A 23,365-nucleotide genomic window follows, 5' to 3' on the forward strand; every position below is an offset into this window, starting at 1 on the left:
ACATTACTCCATATGCTGATTCTGCACAGCACAGTGACTTGGTAAATATGACTTAAAGAAACCTCTGCATGTGAAACCATCTTAATTAAAAGCCTTACAGCATTGGTCAGCATTACCATTTTGTACCAGTAGAGGGAGATCTAAGTCCACTGCGTAAGTTAACGGGCCTTTTGTGCAACAGTGAATGGGGTGGGGATGGTTGCTCTCCAACGTTGTTATAAACATGTCCAGGAAATAGATAGATGGAGAGGTAAGTAGGTAGAGAAATAAATTGAAGAAGGAATAAAAGTTTTGATCAAGTATTTCGAGAAACATTTAAACCTTCATCAAAGATTACTGGCAGGATTTGCTAGTTTTAATGATTTTTAAAATGGCAATATATTCAAAATGAACATAACATTGAAGTCGTAATTTGCATTTTCCTGATTATGAATGATTTTGAAAATCTTGCTTAGTGGATATAAGTAAAGATAAAAGATATTTAACATGTTTAACGTTTATTTTTTTAATTAAAAAAATTTTTTAAAGATTTTATTTATTTATTCATGACAGACACAGAGAGAGAGAGGCAGAGACACAGGTAGAGAAGCAGGCTCCATGTGGGGAGCCCGACGTGGGATTTAATCCTAGAACCCTGGGATCACACCCTGAGCCAAAGGCAGACGCACAACCACTGAGCCACCCAAGAGTCCTGTAATGTTTAGATTTAAATACTAAAATTATTTTTTTATATTCATTAAGTTACTTTTCAAAGACTTCAATGTTAGATTTAAATTTCTAACCAATTAAATATTTCAGTAAAACAATCTTTCCCTGTCCTGTGCTCAGAAACTTGGTTGCTTAAAATTTCAACTAACATTTTGTTTTGTTCTTGAATTTACGTCTTTATACCATCTGGAGTAGATTTTTTTGTATATGGTATATTTATGGGTTAAACTGTCTCCTTGACCTCCATGTATTGAAGCTCTAACCCTCAGAACACGACTGTACTTGGGACGTCAGGACACAGGAGACAGGTCTCAGGAGAAACCAAGCCTGCCCACACCTTGAGCTTCGACTTCCGGACTCCAGAACTGTGAGAAAAATTTCTGTCATTGGAGCCCCTAATCTGTGGAATTTTGCTCCGGCAGCCCTGGAAAAGTCATCCAGTGTGAGAGAGGGATTTTGCTTCGTTTTGCTATGGAAAAGCCACCGGATTCTAGTTCTCTTTACTGAACGGTCCCCTGCTTTGCTCACGGACGTCATGACTCTTTGGTCATATATCAAAGTCCCATATACTGTGGGCCCACTTCCAGACACCGTACTTCTTGCATCTGATCAGTCTATCCCTGAGAGGGCTCTGTTTGCTTACCCTCGGCAGCTTCACTACAAGTCCCTGACAGCTGGTGGAGAAAGGCCTTCCACCTTTGCTTAATCTTTGAAGGGACTTTGCTATTTTTGATCCCTTCCACTGTCCTATAAAGCTTGGAATCAGCTTGCCGGGTGTCACCAGACATCACCCTGGGGTTTTCACAGCTATAGAGCTACAGAGAAACACTATTTTGTAATTAAAGAATGCTCTCCGTGGGAAAGGACACGTCTTCCTTCCCTTTTGGCGAGGTGGCCTGCGATTCTGGTTCTGTCCGCCTGAGGGCACCACAAACCGAAAAATGCGATCCCGACAGTGGGCCTGAGGCGCTCCGCGCACGCCCGCCCGCGCGGCACACGGTGGTCCTCCGCGTGGTCCACACCGGACTGTTCGGGAGCGTAGACCCGGATTTCATGCGGAACGTCCGCGGTCGACCGAATGCTGAGGTCCATTTGGCAAAGATCCGTACGCCGGTGTGCAGTAACCAAAGAACTGAAGTAAGGATGAGAAACGTCCCGAGCATCTGTTCTTCGCGGCCCTCTTCGCCGAGAAGGCCGTCAGCGGAGAGTGGAGCAAGTTCCTCACCGACCCCTGAAGTAAAGGGACGGCGTGGGACGGCTCTGGACGTGCAGGCGGGCTTCTCCAGGCAGCAGGCCTGCTCCAGGCTGGCGAACGGGTCTGCGTGCATCTGGGGAGCAGAGGGCACCCCTGGGCTCATGGCTACAGGGAGGATGGTGTGAATGTTCGTCCCCACCCCCACCCCCACGCCCACGCCCACGCCCCCTCCGGCCCCGTCACCCTGGGAGCAAAGTCTACTTTCACTTGGGAGAAACAGGCCTGGGCTCGCCCTCACCTGCTGCAAGCGCCCCGGGGCCTTTCCCTGTCGACCGGGGAATGGCAGCGACGCCCCCCGTGCCCTAGGGGGCGAGCGTAGGGCGCGGAAGGTCGGCCGCGGCTCCCTTCAGGGACGGGGGACGGGCGCGGACCTCCAGGGCGCGCAGGACTGAGGGGCCCTTCCTCCGAGCGCCCCCCGGGGGCTCCCGCGAGCCGCGCGTGCACACACTGACCGGCATCTAGGAGCACGGAGGGTCTGCTGCGTCTCATTAGCCGAGGCGCGGCTCCCGCTCGTTGGCAGAGCCCGAGGGCGTGCGGACACCCGCACCGAGGCCCGTGCCGAGCCCGGCTCCTACCTGCACGGGCGGAAGCGCAGCCCGTCCCAGGCGGGACGCTGTAGGGTGACAGGAGGCACCTCGGGCCCCGGGCGCGGTGCCCCTCACGCAAGGGTGAGCAGGACAAGAAGGTGTCCCCGGGTCAGCAAAAGCGAGCAGTCGGATCTGGGGCTCGGAGCAGCTCGCGGTGCCCCGCGGGGACAGGGCCTTGCACGCCCGCCGTCCCTCCCCCTCCCCGGCCCCGGGCGCCGCGTGGGCTCCGAGCCGCGCGCAGGACGCCCGGGGGAGAGGCCTCCCGAGTAAGAAGGGATAGAGGCTTCCACGGCAACCGCGTCTAGCCCGGGGTGCTTTCGGCACCACTACCTCCGTATTATCCATGACAGCCAAGTATGAAAGCAACCTGTGTCCCTCAACAGATGAATAAAGAGAATGTGGTATGTACATATGATGGAATATTACTCAGCTGCAAAAAGGATGGAAATCCTCTCATTTGGAACTCCCTTGATGAACCTGACGGGTACTATGCTAATTGAATCAGCCAGAGAAAAGAAGACAGGTAGTGCACAGGATCATTTATGTGGAATCTTAACAAAAATTCTAACTCATAGAAATAGTAAAATCATGGTTTTCAGGGGCCTGGGGGCAGGGCAGGGAAGATGGGGACGAGTTGTGAAAGGGTACAAACTTTTAGTTACAAGATAAGAAAGGCTGGAAGTCCTAATGTGTAGTATGGTGACTGTAGTGTGTACTTGAATTTTGCTAAAAGAGTAAATCTTAAGAGTTGTTGTTTCCAGAAAAGAGAGTGAATATCTGAGGTGATGGATCTGTTCCTCAGTTTTTAAATATGTTTCAATTTGTCAATTATGTCTCAGTAAAGCTTTAAAAAAATGTAGAGAACGTCATCAGCGAATGCTCTGGCTGGTATAACACTATAATGCAAGGGTGAGCTTATTGTATTTGTGTGGAGTAGTTTCTAAGTTTATCAGTCCAGAGTGGCTTCTAAAGACATCCGCACAGGAGACGAACACTGCGCACAGTCTACCCAGAGCTGAGCAGACCAGCGAGGATGGCCAGCCACATGACCTCCTCAGGTGTTGCTGGCTCCTGGTGTGATGGTTTCTTGTGATCAACTTCAGAGAAGTCTTGTTTATGACAATGAAAGTGATATCTTGACATGCATACAGGAGTGGGTGTAAAAAAAGAAAGGAAGAAAGCACATTGCCAAACCAAGTAGATGTCAGTCTTCTCTAGGGTTTCAGTTCTACATTTGCTTCTGGAGCATGCCAGCCCTTCACCACTGTCTTTCTTTTCCTACTGGTGATACAGATGTGAGGGATAAGTAAAGGCAGATACTAGGTCAAGTGCAAGTGACAAGTACAGACTAGACTCAGTCATATGCTATTGAGTAGGAAAAGGATTTCCGTGTGAAATGAATTCAACCTGGATTTATACAAAGGTGGCTAGGTGTTCTAAAGGGAGATTGAAAATGGAAGGGGCAGAGAGTGGTAAGTGCATGTTCAGTAGAATCAGAAAAGTGAGGACTTAAGAAAAAGCAGGAAGGTGGGGGAGTGTTGGTCCATGTGAAACCCATCTGCCTTTGTTAACTGGCCTTCATTGAAGTTAGGCTTTTACCTTCTCACAGAGACTAGGAGACAGGCTCTATCTTCAGAGGTTGGCTGGAGCAAATAGTATTTTTGGGGGGAGCAGCCCTGAGTTTTCTCAGGCAGACACTTTGTTGGAGGGGGAGTATGACAGTTGTCCTAGAGGTGAAGACTTGAGCCCTCCTAAACTGTTAGTACTTGTTCAAGAATTTATAGATCATGGGTCACCTGGGTGGCTCAGTGGTTAAGCCTTCAGCTCCGGTCGTGATCCTGAGGTCCTGGGATCGAGTCCTGCATTGGGCTCCCTGCAGGGAGCCTGCTTCTCCCTCTGCCTGTGTCTCCGCTTCTATCTCTGTGTGTCTCTCATGAGTAAATAAATAACATCTTCAAAAAAATTTTATAGATTATATTTGAAGGTTAGTCAAGAAAGGGCTCAGAGGAGCCTGGCTAGAATTTGGTCAAGAATAGAATCTTTGTCACATTAATACTAGTGTTTTTGATGGAAGATGTAATTCCACTTCTACTTCTTGATAACTTATTGACAATAATTTGGCCTTAGGATCTCCACAGAATTTGGGAGATTACTTCTCTCTGTCCTGAGGGAGCTGTTTGTCCTGTTTCTGTCGTTTTTCCTTTAAATAATCTCCAAGAACATAAATGGTCACTTGTGTTCCTCCTGCCTAGTATCCATCCCTTTTCTCTTAGTCAAAACACCATGATATTCTCTGGTAAGGCAAGCATCAGTGGGGGAAGAGAAGTGGTTAGCCTCATTTCATTAGCTCTGGGAGGAGGGAGGCATGTGAGCCTGGCCTGCCCCATCAGAACAGCACACACCTCTAGCTGAACAGTTCTTGCAAGAGTTGGCTTGAAACCTGACTCGGGTCAGTGGTTATTTCTGAGACCTGTGGAAATGTTGAGAAGGAAGAAGCACTTTTGCCAGGATGCTCCCAGCTGTAATAACAGCAGGGCTGGAGGCTGCAGCAAGGGGATCCCACCTGGACAGGGCCTGCAGAGGAAAGGGAGGAGAGACCATCATACCAATGACATTTCTTAAGCTACTACATCCAGCCGCTTTGCATTTGTTTTATTTTGCTTTGTTTTAGTTTGTCTGGAAATACTTGCAGATATTAAAGAAAATGAAAACCATTTTAATGAGGATCCATGTACCTGCCAGGTAGTTTGTGATACGAAACATTATTAATGAAATTCAGCTCATGGGCTTTCCAGTCATGTAGGTCAACAGATCTGTTTTGTGTAAGCCAGTCTGAGTTGTGGCTGTGTCCCTGGCAACAGAGGATCTCCAGTACATATCCAATACAGCCTGTCCAAGGAGGGTCTAAAAGCAGAGTGCAAAAATACACAGTGTATCAATCACAGTTTTAGCTGCAAGTGATGGATCCTATTGAAGCCTATTTTGCATCTTTTTTAAAAAAATTAAGACTGTAGTTTGTTAGAGCAGTTTTAGGTACACAGCAAAATTGAGGGGAAGGTACTGAGATTTCCCATGTGCCCCCACCCTCACACTTGCAGCGCCTCCCCCATTACCAACATTACCCCCCCACCCCAGAGGACCAATTTGTTAGATCAATGAGCCTACTCTGATCCATCATAATCTCTGTAGTTTACGCTGAAGTTCACTCTTGGTGGTGAACATCCTGTGAGTGTGGACAAATATGGAAGGCCATTTATCCCTCATTCTGGTATCATACAGAGTAGTTTCACTTCCCTAAAAATCCTCTGTGCTCTGGTCACTCATAGCTTCCCCCTTCGCAACCCTTTACACCCACTGACCTTTTTACCATCTCCATAATTTTGCCTTTTCCAGAGTGTCATACAGTTAGAATCATACAGTGTGTACACTTTTCAGATTGGCTTCTCCTCATTAATGTGTGTTTTAGGTTCCTCCGTATATTATTGTGGCTTGATTGATAGCTTTCTTAGGAGTATGGAATAAGATCTCATTGTCTGGTGGAACTGCAGTTTATCCTTTCAGCTACTAAAGGACATCTTGGTTGCTACCAAGTTTTGGAAATTAGGCATAAAGCTGCTTGTGCAGGTTTTGTGTGGATAGAAGTTTTTAATTGTTTTGGGTAAATACCAAGGAACACGATGGCTGGATCATATGGGAAGAGTATGTTTAGTTTCATAAGAAACTGCAAAGATTCTGCACTCTTTTTTAAGCCAAGGACAGAAGGTTCCAGTGAGCCGGTTCTGATATTCTCCTGCACTTGGTTTGTCTTCACAATATGCTGTCAGGAGACTTGAAGGCCCTTTTTACTCTCACAGAGTGTTCTTTTTTGACCTATCCCTAGCAACCATACTTAGAAGCAGAAAATACTAAGCACCGCCTGGCTTTGACCTCATCTCCCTTGGACATCCATGTGTGGTCCGTGCTAGAGCCCTATCGACTGCCTAACAATGAGCTCTATGCTCTCAGGGCACTTTTTAGACCCGTCCCTCTGACACTCTCGCCCACCAGAAGGGGCTTGTCTGCAGTCACGGCACTGGGGCAGCCTGTGGTCCCATGGCTCAGTGCAGCTTCTCTTCTTCTGAGAACCTCATTTATTAGTGGTGATCCTGCCAGGTCTCCATTAGCTGAGTTTGTGCTTGCTCTCCAGTTTCCAAAACTTGAGATACATACATAGGTAGTAAAACTTAAAAAAAAAAAAAAAAAAGGTTCAAGGACCGATTAACAGAAAAAAAACATAGATCATTGTTATTCTGGAGATGAGGACAATGTTACACAGTAGGACAAATTGGGGCTTCCAAAGAAGTGATAATTTTCAGTTTCTCCATCTGAGTGTTAATACATTGGTACTTTTAAAATTATTATTCTCTCAAAAATATATATTTAAACATTGATGTGTTTATGTGTAAATATCGTATACAGATAGACATACACATGTATATGTTTTATTAAGTCTGGTGTCTGTTTATGTTTAATACCAAAAAAATCTGCTTTAGCTCAAAGGTTATTTTCTCAGAATGATGCCTCTTGCTTTCATTTATTCACTCAGCAAATGTTTAATGTTCCCCTTTGCATGACATAATAGACACTGCTAGAGATAGAGCGGGGAATAAGACATGGTCCCTGTTCTTATGTTGTTACACGTTGTTATGAAATTAACACTAAAAGGTAAGGGAATACAAGAATAAACAAATATATATATATAAAAGTATTAGTACTAAAGGCTCTGATGAAAATAAATGGGGTGGTATGAGAGCAGTGAGAGCAAATAAATGGAGGGGTGAGCGGGGGTGGGAGGCAGAGTAAGGTGGACTCTAGAGTAGGATGGCCAATGAAGTCACCCCTGAGGAGGAGATATCTAAGAGGAAGCCTGAATGAGGGATGTGTAGACAATCTTGGAGACTACCATTGAGTTAAAAGGAACAACTACTGCCAGGCCTATAGGCAGAAAGGAACCTGAAGTGTTGCAGGATTAGTAAGAAGGCAGTTGTGTCTGGGATCAAGGAAGGGAGGGAGGAGGCTGGAGGGGACACCAAGAGGCGGGGGCTAGACCACAGAAAGCTTTCTGACCACCTGTGGTAGGGCTGGGGTTTAACTCTCAGACTACAGGGCACCAATCAAGGGTCTCACGCAGGGGACTGATGTGTGGGATTCATATTTGGAAAGTATCGCTCTGTCAGCTTGCAGGATACAGTCGTACTATTGAATGACCAGGTTAGGAGGAAGATGGTCAGTAAGTTGCCCAGGCAAGAGATGATGAGGTCTGGAAAAAAATAATATGTCCTCGCATATACAGATGAGTGACTAGACTGTCTTTGGAATTGCACTCAGTTGCATCAAAGCCAAACATGAGGTTGTTTCCATCATTCCCCACAATAGCAACAAGGATCACCACGCTAAGGCCCCATCGTGAGTGTGTCACTCTCCCATGAAATGTACAGAAGAAAGATTCTTGGTCACGGCCTTCCTGATCTCATACCCCAGTCTCTCCTTTTTCTACCTTCTCCATCGCTTCCTAAGAACATTCATCCTTCATTAGAACTCCAGCAAAAGCTCCCCTCCTGCCATCAGACTCATTAACCCCCTCCACTTGGGCCGCCGTCTCTAGCTCAGATCAAATGTTCAGCAATAGATAGGGATTCAGCTGTGTACCATCTGGAGCAAAGCAAATTTTAATCTGGGCCCTCTCAGGAATTTGGTTACATAATTAAGAAGTAAGAGGGCAGTTCATAGTACTGCAGAGGTGAAAAACACTGGCTCTAGATTCAAGTCATATGGCCAGAGTTTGAATTCAGACTCTGGCACAAGCTGTATGATGGTGGGCAAGCCGTTTGTCCTTCAACGCCTCCATTTCCTCACCTCTGGATTAGTGTTTACAACCCATCTTTATATTTGTTGTGACAATTAAAAAAGAAAACCCATATGAAGGGGCTGGGTGGGGGGCAGTGGTACACATGCTCAGCGAGCATGAACTATTAGTGCCATTTTAGCCAGCATACGAATTCCTTAGGAGCTTTTGATAACATGAACTTCTCTGATGAATTTTGAGCACTTTGTAGATTTTTTTTTAACTTTTCTTGCAACATTATCTCTCAGGTTCCGTTCTTATAGTGAAGAAAACTAGAGTTCAGCAGTTGCATCAAGGTCATTGAGCAGAATCCTAGGATAATGGCTCAGAAAATGCCTGTGTACTCAATACTGGCTCGCTGGGGACTTTTAATTATTACCTGAGGAACTTTTGAAAACTACTGATGTTTTAGTTATATCCTCAGATATTTTGCTGTAGTTTTTGTGACCTGGAATCCAAGCATTGATTTTTTTGAAAGCGCCTCAGGAGATCCCTAGTGAGGGACTAGAGATAAGAACCAGTGACTCATTAAAGTCCATTTTGCAGATGAGGAAATTGAGACTCTCTGTGGTACAGTGACCAGCCCAAGCTAGTTGATAATGTCAGAGACAGGGGTAGACTCTGAAGACAAGAAGGAGATAGTCTTGAAATTCTGGTAAATTAAGCAATAAAAGGAACATGTCATGATGAGAGGTATGTCTCCTAAGAGCAGAAAGGACAATGTCACTTAACTTTGTTCTATTGTGAATGTATCTATAAGGGAGCACAGAAGAAGGATTTTGGAGAAACTGGTTTGGCTGGAGGATCACAAGGCTTATTTGGAGCTGTTAAACCACTTATGCCCTGTACCCTGCAGCCTTTGCTTTCTGGGTGAATGTTCAGTGGTCATCTAAAGTTGAATTGGCATCTGAAGCCAATTTCCTGCAGAGAGAAAAAAGGAAAACCTGGTTATCAGTGCCCTTTTAGACAGATCCCTAGCTCCCACCCACTTTGGTGGTAGTTGTTTTGATGCTTTTTTCACCTCCTACTACTCTTCATGGGAATAGAGTTATATAGGACAGCATCCCAGGGGCAGGGCAGGCAGAGAAAATGAATCTAAAGCAGTTACTGTTCTCTTCTTCCCCTGATTTCTCACTCAGCATCAGTGTGCAAAGGCGATTATTCAGGGTCTCAATGCGAAGGATTTAGAATAGTGCCTCCTTCTTCAAGCTAACCTGCCATCCTAGTCCCCTCCCACTGCCAGATCTGAAATGGTCATGGTAGTCTTCTCTGTCCTGTCTGCTGTCCAGCAGTTCTCACATCCAGCCTGACTACAGTGCATGGTTCCAGAATATACCCAGTTACTTAAAACTGAAGAAGTTGGCAGAGTCACACTGTGACTGATTTGGAGGCTATTACTAATCCTAGTTTACGGTACTCTCCTCAACTGAACAAAAACTCTGTTGAAATAGTTTATCGGGTATCTGACTTGTGAAATCGTATCCACAATCTAAGATGAATGGTGCGTCTCTTTACTAGAGGAATGCTGAATTATGCAGCTTTCCCTTTTATTCATGAAGATGCATAAAGGTTTTCCATTTTTTTCATGTGGAATGATTGCTCAAGTTTTGCAGTGTCCGTTTATTGTCATCTGAGGAATAAAAGGGGGAAGGAGGGAGTGTTCAACTGGAGTTGAAGCAAACTTCAAGTCATGTTATCTGATCTTTGTAGCAATTAGGAAAGACTAATGATGAAAAGAGGGAGTCAGAATAAAATGAGAAGTAGATACTACACATGAAAAATAGTTTTAAAAACCCTCTTTTGAATGTGACAACTATTTATACTGTTCGTATGTACTTAGTAGGAGTTGAGACATTAGGGATCATTCAATCCATTGTTGTCCTATGGATGAAGAAAGCAAGACCAAGAAGTTGTATTACTTGTCCAAGATGCTAGAATTATTTCTTTTAGATAAAATTGCTTTATAATGATATTTATTTCTAGGTTGAGCATGACTTTTCTCTACCACATCTTTAAGTAAGTTCTGGTGTACCAATGAAAGAACATATTCAAAATCTCAGAAAGTAGAAATTCCCTACTTTGACTAGGCTCAGGATTCATTAATAACTCCCCTCTTTCTTACCATCAGCCTTATCCACCTTTAGACTCAAGAAACTCTAGGTAAATTTGGAATTTATCCACCTCAAAGTCTGCCCATAGTTGAGCAAAGTATTTCTCCATCCCAATTAGAAGGCCAGTTTACCAAAGGAGGTGGTAATCTGAATGAATAAAAATAATATATATATATATATATATATATATTTATTTATCTCAACTGTTCATGACTTTTATTTTTTAATTAATTAATTAATTAATTAATTAATTAATTAATTTATTTATTTATTTATTTTTAGAGAGAGAAAAGAGACCACACATGAACGGGGGAAGGAGGAGGACTAGAGAGAGAATCTCAAGCAGACTCTCTGGGGCTCAATGCAGAGCCCAACTCGGGGCTCAATCTCATGATCCTAGATCATTACCTGAGCTGAAATCAAGAGTTGGATGCTTAACTAAGCCATCCAGGCACCCCAACTTTTCATGACTTTTTTTTTTTCATGATTTTTAAAGGCTCCTTCATGCAGCTTCCAGTCTAGAGTAATCCCCATTTTTCTGACTTCTGCCATTGTGTGTTCATAGATAAGCTTTCCATGATTTGAGAATGGAACCTTACAGTTTTACTCTTTTGTGCTTAGCTTTTTAAAATCTATATTAGGGACACCTGAGTGGCTCAGTAGGTGAAGGGTTTGCCTTCAGCTCAGGTATGACCTCATGGTCCTGAGATCGAGCCCCATATCAGGCTCCCTGCTCAGCAGGGAGTCTGTCTCTCCCTCTCCATTTGCCTCTCCCCCAGCAGGTGCTCCCTCCCTCTCTCTCTCTCTCTCTCGTAAAAATAAATAAAATCTTTTTAAAAAATAAAGTCTATATTTTGTTTGTGAAATCCATCTGTGTTGTAATGTATCAGTCTTTGGGATTTTTTATTGCTATATGTAATATTCAGTTGTATTGTTTTATCATGTTCTGTTTACCCATTGAATTGTTGAGGGACCTTTGGAAAGTTTCTAGAACTTTGAGATATGAATTAAAGCATGTATAAACAGAAACAGGCCTCATTTCTGTTGAATCTATACTTAGGAATGATACTCCTCAGCCTTTTTGTTTGTCTTTCATTATCAAGTTTTTTTGTTTGTTTTTAAGCCCTGGATCATAACCTAACTTTTCTAAGTTGCCCAATGAACCATAACAATGTATCTGTCTTTAGCTGTGATAGATATTCCAAGGTGGAAGATTTCACAGCTTAAAATGGAACACCAGGAGGGTAGTACTGTCTTCCATGGTTCATTCCTCACAGCACTTCATAACCTCTTTCACTCTCGGGTTTTTACTGGAACCCTTCTCTTCTGCCTTGATTAACTCCTTTTTATTCTATGAGGCTTTGCTCAGGTCTTGCCTTTCTTGACCATTCTGAATTGGATGCCTCTTTTCCTTATTCCCACTGTCCTCTGTGCATAACAGATCATTCATGTCTTTCTTAGCCCCATGTCCTTGATCTGAAATGATCTGTGTGGACAGCAGCCTCTTCTGATAGGCTTTAGGTGCTACAGAGGAGTCTGTTCATTATTGCATCCCCATGGCTTAGTGCGATTCCTGGCCCAATGTCCATGCTCCATCCATAATGACATTGTTCTTCTGACGTCTGGTTGATATTTCAATAATGAAACCTTCATTTAAATTACCTGGTTTAGGGGACGCCTGGGTGACTCAGTGGTTGAGCATCTGCCTTTGGCTCAGGGCATGATCCCAGGGTCCTGGGATCGAATCTTGCATCAGGCTCCTAGCGGGGAATCTGCTTGTCCCTCTGCTTCTGTCTTTGCCTTTCTCTCTGTGTCTCTCATAAATAAATAAATAAAATCTTAAAAAATAAAATAAAATAAATCACCTGGTTCAAAGGAAATCCTCTGGGTTTGAAAAAGTCCCAAAACAATTTAAAAGGCAAACTTCCCATGGCTTTATGATCTCCTCTTTTTAATTCAGCCTTTTTCTTTTTGCTTCATGGAGTTAGTGTCTGAAAAATGCTCTTAAACAAGAGTTCTATGTTGGAAACATGTTATTCACCCAAGCTAGCAAGTACTCTGGTTTAATACGCAGGTGCTGGAGGCACACTGCCAGACCACACTGGGCGGGGAATTAGGTTATCCCTCTGCTTCCATTTCCTCCTGGGAAACATAGGATGATTCGCAACTCTCTCCCATGGGTGAATGTCGGGAGTTACTGAGCAATCCATGAAGTGTTTAGAAGACACATTGAGTGCCCAGAATATGCTGGCTTCTGTTATTAAACAAAATAAAATGGTTTTTCTTTTTCCCTACTAGAAGATCACAGAAATCTCACAACTCAAGTTGAATATATACTTTGGGAAATTCCTATCTTCTCAACTTAAAGGAATATTAACATTTTTGGAGCCAAAATCAGACACTGGTTTGATGAGTGGAAACATAACTGGTGGCACTGGGACATAGTATTTGAATTGAGAGCCGTTTTGGCAATCCTACAAATAAACAGATAAACAAGATCTCCATGTAACTACATTTCAAAAAAAATTTTTTTAAGATTTTATTTATTTATTCATGAGAGACACACACAGAGAGAGAGAGAGGCAGAGACACAGGCAGAGGGAGAAGCAGGCTCCATGCAAGGAGCCCGACATGGGACTCAATCCCAGGTCTCTAGGATCTTCAGCCCTGGACTGAAGGCGGCGCTAAACTGCCAAGCCACCCGGGCTGCCCCCAAATTTTCTTTTTAAAAAATTTTAAATGCAAGTGAAATGACTGTTATTGATTCTCAAGTGAGGACTGCAAATATCGCACAAATAAAAAAAGCATCTGGGCTCCACGCATTATTTTCTGATATAGTTGGAGAATTAATGATAAGGATGAAGGGCTGGACTTGTTTTTCAAAAACTGATGCCATTTATCTTAATTCTGGTACTTCTGATAAGAACTTCCTCTAGAACCAGGAAACCTCGCAAGTATGAAATAATCTAAAAGGAGGGGGTAAAGAAGGAAGTAACTGACCAAAGCGAAAAAGAGGAACACTAAAGCAGGTTTAAGCAGAAGGATAGAAAAGAGTTTGGCTTAACTGTCTCAAGGTAAGTGAGAAGCGATTTAAGGTGTGTGGCTAATGAAAAACTGTAGGGAACAAGTCCATTTTAAATAATGACCTTGACCTTTTTCATGTTACTAGACAAGTTTTAGGTGGCCATAGGTTGCAATAGGAGGAAAAATCAGTTTACAAACTAAGGGTGATGTTAACCTATCCTTACCAGTATGTATGCTTATTTGTAGAAGATTAGCCTTTGCTACTACTGTCTTGTTTCCAAACAGAAGAGCAATATTCTGCTTTTGAAGATTACAGACGTCTATCAACCATTTGTGATTTTAAGACAAATGAGAATTGTTAGGTAGCCTGTTGGAACCGTTTTCCAAAACAGGAACAGCCTTCTTGCAGATTGGGCAAAATGAGACTTATTTGAAGTTAAGCTGGCTTTGAAAGGCTCTCTTTTAACATATAGTCTTCTTTCCAGTAAGTCTTTCCATTTTACCTCTCAGAGTTTTTCCTATTGTTTTGTAGAAAAGAAAAAGGATACATTTCTTCTTCTCTAAAAAGTCTTCTTGTGTTTATCTCAGTAAGTACTTCTTTGACAGTTTTTTTTAAAAGATTTTATTTATTTATTCATGAGACACAGAGAGAGAGAGAGAGAGAGAAAGAGAGAGAGAGAGAGAGGCAGAGACACAGGCAGAGGGAGAAGCAGGCTCCATGCAGGGAGCCTGATGCGGGACTCGATCCCGGGACTCCAGGATCATGCCCTGGGCCAAAGGCAGGCACCAAAACGCTGAGCCACCCAGGGATCCCCAACAGACAGTTTTAATATTTGGCATGTTTTGGAATATCTACATAGAACATAGATGATAACAATAAATTCTCGTCTTGGAAATTGAGAGGGCAATTTATTATCTAATCCTTAGCAATAGTTCACCTCCCCCACTTTTGTTGCAAGCTTAGCTTTTTAAAAAGGTGACTAAGTGTAATCTATATTTGAAATTCAGTTCAAATATGCTACCAAATTTTTGCTTAAATGAGTAATCACTTATACCATAAAAAAATCTTACATAAAATCAGTTCTTACCTGTTTTAGAAAGGAAATGAGGTACTAATGGTTAAAGTTATTTGCCAAATACTTACCTTTGGACACAGCATTATGTCTGGTCTTTATAAAAGAGGGAACCTACAGAGGTTCCAAAGAATTTAAAAGGTGTCTAGATCTGGGATATCTGTCCATATAGATTTATCGAATACATTTTATAAAAGTTAACTCAATTTTATATGTAATTTGGTATAATTGTGTGAAATGCCAAACTGAAATTTTTCACATTGATGCATTCCAACCTTGAACAAATTTACTATCTTGTGTGAAAACTCACCGAATGCAGGGCTCACCTTACTGGGGTTTCTTTTTCCCTGTTTATTGTTACTACTGTTATCCTAATGCTGTTTGCTCCATTCACTAACAAATATTTAAGAAAGTAGCTCTTCTGTGTCTAGTACTGGTTTTGGTAATATAAAGATAAATAAGAACTCCAGCTCTCAAGAACCTCAGAGCAAAATGAGCTATGAAAATTTAGCAATAGATGTTCTCGATAGTCATTTATAGAAATTTGGGTAAGAATAGTATTTGGGGGCAAATTTTACTTGAATCCTGATTCAGTCACTTGTTAGTTATTCAGGAAATTAAATTCTTTAATCTTCTCCTTACTCTTCTGTAAAATGGGCATAACAATAGTATCTACTTCATATGGCATCTGTAGGATCAAATGAGAAAATCTATGTAAAAGTGTTTAGAAGCTGATCCAAAATAAGCTTTTAACTAAATATTATCAACAGTGACATTCAATAGATGATAGTCATCCCACAAGTACTGTTAACAATATTGGATGACTATAGTTAACACTGTATTGTAAATTTGAAAGTTGCTAAGAGAGTAGATCTTATTATTATGAGATGAAAAAATCTGTAACTATGTGAGGTGATGGTCATCAACTAAATTTAGTGTGGGGATCATTTAACAATATGTATTCATATATCAAATCATCAGGCTGTGTACCTTGAACCTATACAATGTTGTGTATCAGTTATGTATCTCAATAAAACTACAAACAGCAACAGTTAAAATCATATTAGTTGTAACTATTTCTGTGTCTAGGCTGAAAACATACAGTAATAATGTTTTGTTGATAAAATCATAGTACAATGCTCAGTCTGATTGAATACTTTTCATTTATCTCCTCTTTGCCATTTTAAAGTTTTGGCAGAAAACATTCTGAAATTATCTTAAGTGAAAAGTTGTTTTCTAGAAGTTGTGAGAACACTAGTGATCGAAAGCCTTTCAAAGTTTGTTTTAGATATTTTTTTTGTAAGTCAAAGAAGTCTTTCTTCTTTTAAATATCAACTGTGCCCTTTAGGGCACCTAGGTGGCTCTCAGTTGGTTAAGTGTCTGCATTCGGCTCAGGTCATGATCCTGGGGTCCTGGGATCGAGCCGCATGTTGGGAATCCCTACTCAGCAGAGAGTCTGCTTCTCCCTCTCCCTCTGCCCCTCACCCCTGCTTGTGGTGTCTCTTGCTCTCTCCCTCTCCCCACTCTCTCTCTCAAATAAATAAACAAAATCTTAAAACAAAAAAATCTATACCCTTTAGAAGACATGTATTAAGTTTTAAAAAACTTAAGCAATTAGATGCTGAGACTTGGAGTCATTTGTTTCTTGAGTCACTTATTTAATAAATATCAATTGAATTTCTTTTCTGCTCTAGGTACTATCCTATTATCTAGGAATATAAAGATGAAAAGACCTGATCCCTGCCCACCATTTACCCAGGTAGGAAGACACACAATTCCTTGTCATGTAGGCTGTCATACTGTAATAGAGAATGGACTCATTCATAGGCCATACAGGTGAAGGAGTGATTAAGGAAAAGGCCTCACAGAGGAGGCAATTAAGTAATGAAAATCACTGCACAGGTATACCCTTGTCCCTTCCTCCTGTTGCATTCAGAGCATTGTCCCTCACTTGAAAATGCTTGGCCTTATTGTCAAAAGCCATGTTGAAATCTAATTGATAAGACCACTCAGGCTTAAGCAGATAGAAGTTCTTCTCTTTTTCTCTCCTCACAACAGCTAGTACTGTATTCTGTTTTGAGGCAGAAACTCACCAAATGCTTGTGCTTAATAAATTGGTACGTATTGGCAGATTTCCCTATTATATTGTGTAGTAAATATGCAATTAATATATTTTTTTAATTTATAGGAACCATCTGGATGGCAGATCGTTCAACCATCTCTTTCTTGAGTTGTCTGCTCTGCCATTATCTTCCACTCATTTCTGCTTCATTGTGTGATTCACTGAAAGAAAGTGGAGTAGAATCAATTAAAGTCCCCCCTGACACGGTGCAATTATCCATTAACGGTTGTAATGTGGAAAAGATCGCATACAATGAGAAGGATCTTCCAAGGCTAAGTGTACTCAATCTCTCCTCTAATTGTATCAGGACTTTGCCAGATAATGTTCTTTTACCTCTGAAAAATAAATGCCTAAAAGAGCTTCCAAGATTACTTTTAAACTATACCCTGCAAGGAATTACATTGGTCTGCGCCTGTGAATTCATTGAGGGCTCTGCCATACGGCTGAACAACACTGCCTGTGTAGAAATGTTGAAAAGCTGTGGAAACACATCAGTGACCACTTCTATAGGAATTTGCCTTCTTTTCCTTTTGTTGATTTGTGGAATTGGGTGTATTTGGCGCTGGAAGCACCGTGACCTGGTGCAATTTACCTTACCAAGGTTCTTGCAAAGGAGGAGCAGCAGGAAAAAAAACTATACTAAAACACTCTCAAGTCCCCTTGCTGTCAGCTCAAGACATAAAATCTCAGTTCAGACCCAAGACTACAAATCTTCTGGGAGAGGGACTAACTCACATGACAACTATGAGAATGTGGAAAGTGGTGCTCCCAAAGCTAAGGAAGAAACCAATAACGAACTATATGAGAACACTCGGCCGACCAGTTTCGAGGAGCACATCTATGGAAATGAGATGCTGTTTCAATATTGTAACTTCCAGAAGCCTAGTACTCCCGAAGTCCCTCAAGATGAAGACATATATATTCTTCCAGATTCATAACAACTTTTGAAAATACTGGGTTTAGTTATTAGAGGATAAACATTCACTGGGACTTCCATTGTACTAATGTCCTTCAGATGAAACTCAGTGATCTTTCATCTGTCTCCACCCTCCTGAACCTTCTCTCTGTGTATCACTGTGGATTAATTCCAGATATCCTCTTTGCTCACCTTTCCCTAGATTAACTCTGTTTTATGTTACATTGATTCTTCCTTCTAAATGTTCCATTATTTTCTTCCTCTTATTTCTAGCTCTATCATCTCCTTCTGGCTCAAGATCTTTGTCAGTCTTCTAACTAGTCTTTCTGGCTCTAGTTTCTACACATTCAGTCAGTTCCCATGATGCTGCCAAATTTGTCTTCAGAAAATACTCCCAAATGCCACAACAACCCTTTGCTTAACACCTCTTAGTGATCCTTTTTACAAAAGATATACTGTTTATAATTTTAACTCCAGAATTTACAATTTCCCACAGTTGGTTCCATTTTACTTTTCCAGTGACTTCTACTAATTTCTCACTACTCTGCTTTCATCTGAATACCTGCCAGACTCATCCCTCATCCTTAGCTTTGCTTGTCTGCCCTCTTTCAAGCCTGCCTCAGATGCAACTTCTTCCCCAAGTCTTCTGAATTATTCCAAACTTATCTTTCCCTTTTCCTTTTCTGATTTCCTGTAGATTTTGCTGCCTATTTAATTGTCTGCATTTAAACATATGAATGTTTTCTATAGCATTTTATGATTTGCTCTCATATGAGAATGTCTTAAATTCCTTAGTAAATAGTAAGGAATTGCCTCATATTCATATTTTAGTGCTCCACTCTTTAGACCATCGTATGAGGCATTTGGTATTGTTCAATTGACAAGGAATTAAATTGTACATTTTTTCACTAGTTTTGAGAAAAATCTAATAAATTCATCCATTCAAGAAATATTTTTTGAGTACCTTCTGTCTCCTTTTACTGTACATGGCAGGAGTAAAACAGCAAAAAGTAAGGCATGGGCCTTGAACACATATTGTCTAGCAGGAAAGAAAAGGCAATAAATAAATCCTGTGCTGCTTCTTAAGTGATGATATCTTACCCCTGAACTCAGCCTTTTTTAATGTGCTGCTCTGAATCTCTCAGGCTGAGGCTCTGCAAACCACAGTTTTTCCTTTGCCAAGTGGATCCATATTAGGTTCTCTGTTCATAGGGAGCAGTGTGGAAGACTGGTAGGCAGTAGAATCAAAAGGGGCTTGCTCTTTTTCTCTCTCCTTATTGTCCCAGCAGGTAACCATTGCCATGGAATTGACTACAGCATCACCAATTGTTGGCAGTTTCTAGTTTCTTTCATTCCCAGAACCGACTTGGATGCCCCCAGTCTGAGGTAGCAGTACCAGCCAGGTAACTCCTTCTCCTTGGAATCTGTAAAGCAGCTCCTCAGCCTCCTCTGAGGCTCTGAGGTATGGGCAGTGTTGAATGGGACAGTCAGAGCTCCAGATCCCAGCCCCAGGTGTGGAGCCATCTCCTGTACTAGCTCTGCGGCACCTCAGTGTCCTCTTTTCATCTTCCCAAACAAGTCCTTTTTGCTAATTCTCTACATTAAATTCTCCCTGTTAAAACAAACTGGTATGGTTACTATTTCCCCAGGCGGACTCCAATATACAAATAAAAATGATTGAGTAGGTGCTTTGAAGAAAAAAAAAACTTTCTGTTTTTGAGAGCAAGGGGCTTGGGTAGGAAGAATTCTAATAAGATGATCCAAAGAGGCCTCTCTAAGGACACACTTAGCCTGGGACTTGAGAGTGAAGGAGTTAACCATGCAAATGTGAGATGGGCAGGAATGGGACCAGCATATGAAAATCTTTCGCATTTAATTGACACTATGGTGGCTGAAGTGCAGCTCTAGTCTCTGGAGAAACAGCCACAGAAATTATGGATGGACTCAGTAAGTGTGTTTGGTAAGGGAGAGTTAAGATTGTGAGGTTATGGGAAACAGAAATCTAGAAGAGCCACCTTATTTCTGGCTGGAGCTTCAGGGGCAATTATGAAACATTTCAATGAGATGAGGAAGACTTAGTGAGAAAACAGTTTTGGAGGCTTCCAAATGTACACCTTCCTTAATTTCAAATAATGCGGACATTGAATTGAGGCATTTGAGGGGTAGCATACTAGGCTGATAGTCCCCTCAGAGATCCATGTTCTTTCTCCATTTCCTGTCATCTTTAGTGCTGTAACTTTCATCCTCATTTGTATTATCTCATGATCACCAAGTGATTGTGGAATGTGCAAACCTTATGCCTGTGTTCCAGTCCTGAAGAAGGATGAAAGGAAAAGACAACATCAGGAAATACCTATTTATACATCATTGGCCAGAACTGTTACACAGATCCATGGATACCACCAAGTATCAGAGTGGTTGGGAAATTGAATTGTGACTTTTGATGGTCTCCTAGGAAAGGAGGCAAGGGAAAACGGCAGTTGTAAATTGAATTTAGGTTAATTAAACTACTACCGAAGGGGCAAAATCAATTTTAGACGTGTTTATTCTGATGAGTCCTGAGACTCAGGTAGAAATACCTAGTTTCAGGGGTATGTACACATTTGGATTTTGCAGAAGAGCTCCCAACTGGATATGTACTTTTGAGAGCCATTTAGGTGGCATCTACAGGAGCAGGGATTTATGGGCTCAGCTAGAGCAAAGAGTAGAGGACCAAGGGAAAAAGAAGGAGAGGAATCCAGAAGTCCCCCCTCAGACTGCGGTATTTCAATGCTAGATCAATGAGGAGACTCTAGCAAAGGAGACTGAGAAAGAGTGGCCATTGGGGAATGCCGCAGATTCCTAGCTCTAAGAATGTTGGTTGGTATTGTGAAACATGATATATTGACACATCCATTATAGTTCATTTTCCAGAGATAGGATGAATATTTGTTTTTTGTTTTTTTAGGATGAATATTTGATACTTGTGTATTCTCTTTGGCCAGAAAAGATGGTAAAGTCTGTGTAAAAGTATTTAATCCATGATCCCACCCAGTTCCTATCTTGACTTCTTTTTTAAGCTAATTGTAAGTTTCTTATTAGTCGAGAACCTCTTCCTACTCTCCTTCCTAGCAGTTCTTGATGGAGGTGGGCAAAGGGGAATAGAAGAGTTTGTCATTCGCTTCCTCTTTTTACTGTCCATAACTCCATTCTTTGTCTTCTCTCTGGTTTTGATTCCCTCTTCTCTTCCTCATCCTCTCATTTCCCGTTCCTCCCTCACTTCTCCACATCACCCCCCAACTCTGCCTTCTTCTTCTCTCTTCCTCTGAGTCCTTCAAATTTTTATTTGCTACCTGCATCCTTGATTACAGTATTTCTCTGCCTTCTTTAAAACCCCAAAAGTAAAAATGTCCTTGAGAGGTAAAGATAATAAAAATCTGTCTGCATCTTCTGAGAGCAACAGTTTGTATTTGTGTTATAATATTAGCAAAAGTGACCACTTACACCACAATTAAAAGAGGAAGGATGTCAGAGATGAGGGAAAGGAGACAGGACCATCAAATGTAATGAGGGTAGCTTTGCTTCATACTCCCAGAAATGTAGGCGTGTTCGCATCCTGTGACTTAGAGCTAATCTCTGAAGGACTCCATGGCCAACATCCAGCAACAGCGAGCACCTGGCTTCTTCGGCTTGCTCTCAGCCCTCAGCTTGAAACATTTCACTTCACATACTTTATGAGTTTTCATCAATGAGTGGCAAGCTATTGAACAATATTAAAATGGTATTTTAACTCACGTTTTACTTTAGCTGCTGGGAGAACAATAAATATATCAGAAAATCACCTTGGCTACTTTTGTTACTGTTAAGACATGAGGACCTCAAAGCAGAACAAGGGAAAAAGGAGACACTGCTTCTATTTTTGAGGTCCAAGAGTCACTGACCTTAGTTAAAGTATTATGTACTAGATTATAATCATCATCAGTTTTCTCTGCTCTGGAGTCAATAAGAAGCTTCCAGGTAGAAGGAGGCTCCCTAAAGACATCAGAAGACTGTTTGGAATTTAAAAATACTGTTTGCGGAAACTAAGCTCTACTGTCCCAAGAAGTGAATGAAGTATGGTCACTTAATCGGATGTTAGCATCAGAGTGGTGCTCACCTCATATAATCTTCTGAAAGAGTTTGTATAGAATTGGTATTTCTTCCTTAAGTGTTTGTATTAGTGAGGCTCTATGGGCCTGGAATTTTCTTTGTGAGAAGATTCAAAAATACAAATTCAATTTCTCTAATTGAGATAGGAATATTAAATTGTCTATTCTTGAATGACCTCTGGTAGTTGATCTTTCAGGAAATTTGTCCATTTCTTCCAAGTTGTTGAATTTATTAGTGTAAAATTATTCATAACCTTCCCTTATTATCTCCTTAATATATGCATATAATGATATCACTTCTCTCATTCTTCATTTTGGTAATTTTTGTCTTTTCTATCTTTTCAAAAGATTTCACTGATTTTCTTTATTGTTTGTAAGTTTTATATTTCATTGATTGCCACTCTTTATATATTTTTTTCTGCTTAATTATCTTTGGTAAGCTCTAGTTTCTTTTTATTAAAGGTTTTATTTATTTACTCATGAGAGACATAGAGAGAGAGAGAGGCAGAGATACAGGCAGAGGGAGGAGCAGGCTTCATGCAGGGAGCCCAATGCGGAACTTGAACCTGGGACTCCAGGATGACGCCCTGAGCCAAAGGCAGACACCCAAATGCTGGGCCACCCAGGCGTCCCTCTATCTAGTTTCTTAAAGTGAAGCTGATTTATAATTTAAATTCACTGTGGTGAGAGAACAAATTTTATATGATTTGAATTTAGATTTGAAAATTGTTCTGTGGTCTATAATAGGGTTTGTCTTGGAAAGTGTTTCATGTGAACTTGAAAAGAATGTGTGTTCTGCTATCGAGTGTAGTATGCTATAAATGGCATTTAGTTCCACTTAGTTCAAGATGATGGACAATATGGTTCAAGTTGTTTATAATTTCTTTTATTGAGACACAATTTACACACCATAAATTGTGTGTGTTTGAAGCACAAAATTTAGTGGTTTTTAGTATATTCACAAAGTTGTGCAAATTTCATCACTGTCTAATTCCAGAACCTTTTCATCATTCTCTAAAGAAATTTCCTGGCCAGTCACTTTCCATTTTCCTTTCTTCCATTCCCCGATGTCTCAATTCAGTCTGCTGTTAAAAAAAAAAAAAATGTGGTTTAAACAAACATTTATTTCTCACAATTCTGGAGTCTGAGAAGTCCCAAGATCAAGGTGTCAGTAAACTGTCTGGTGAGAGCATACTTCCTGGTTCTTAGATTGCCATGTTCTCATAGTGTCCTCATCTGGTGGCAGATGGAGGGATCTCTCTGAAATCTCTTTTATAAGGGCAATAATCCTATTTATGATCTAACCTCCTCCCCAAGTCCTACTTCCAAATACCATCACATTAGGTATTAGGTTTTGACATATGAATTATGGGAACACAAATATTCAGTCATATCATCGGACAACCATTACTCTACCTTCTGTCTCTATATATTTGACAATTCTGGATATTTCATATAGATAGAATCATGTAATATGTGGTCTTTTATGACTGACTTCTTTCACTTAGCATAGCATTTTAGCACATACCAGTAATTCATTCCTCTTAATGGTTGAATA

At 41.3% G+C, this 23,365-nt stretch overlaps 1 protein-coding gene across 5 annotated transcripts; it reads left to right on the forward strand.

Annotated features, from left to right (window-relative positions):
* The first annotated feature begins 1,648 nt into the window (after nt 1-1,648).
* On the forward strand, nt 1,649-22,037 carry GAPT (GRB2 binding adaptor protein, transmembrane). 5 transcript variants are annotated; one of them, XM_038530645.1, is made up of 4 exons: nt 1,649-2,951; nt 14,102-14,156; nt 16,337-16,401; nt 16,831-22,037. In XM_038530645.1, the coding sequence occupies exon 4, from the start codon at nt 16,842-16,844 to the stop codon at nt 17,700-17,702; it is 861 nt and encodes a 286-aa protein (XP_038386573.1). In that variant the 5' UTR covers nt 1,649-2,951; nt 14,102-14,156; nt 16,337-16,401; nt 16,831-16,841; the 3' UTR covers nt 17,703-22,037. The 5 variants fall into 5 exon arrangements, with proteins under 5 accessions (XP_038386573.1, XP_038386574.1, XP_038386571.1 ...); XM_038530643.1 differs by lacking the exon at nt 1,649-2,951 and adding an exon at nt 13,306-13,619; XM_038530646.1 differs by lacking the exon at nt 14,102-14,156.
* The last annotated feature ends 1,328 nt before the right edge of the window (nt 22,038-23,365 follow it).

Source organism: Canis lupus, chromosome 2 (assembly GCF_011100685.1).
Source record: "Canis lupus familiaris isolate Mischka breed German Shepherd chromosome 2, alternate assembly UU_Cfam_GSD_1.0, whole genome shotgun sequence".
NCBI lineage: Eukaryota > Metazoa > Chordata > Mammalia > Carnivora > Canidae > Canis > Canis lupus.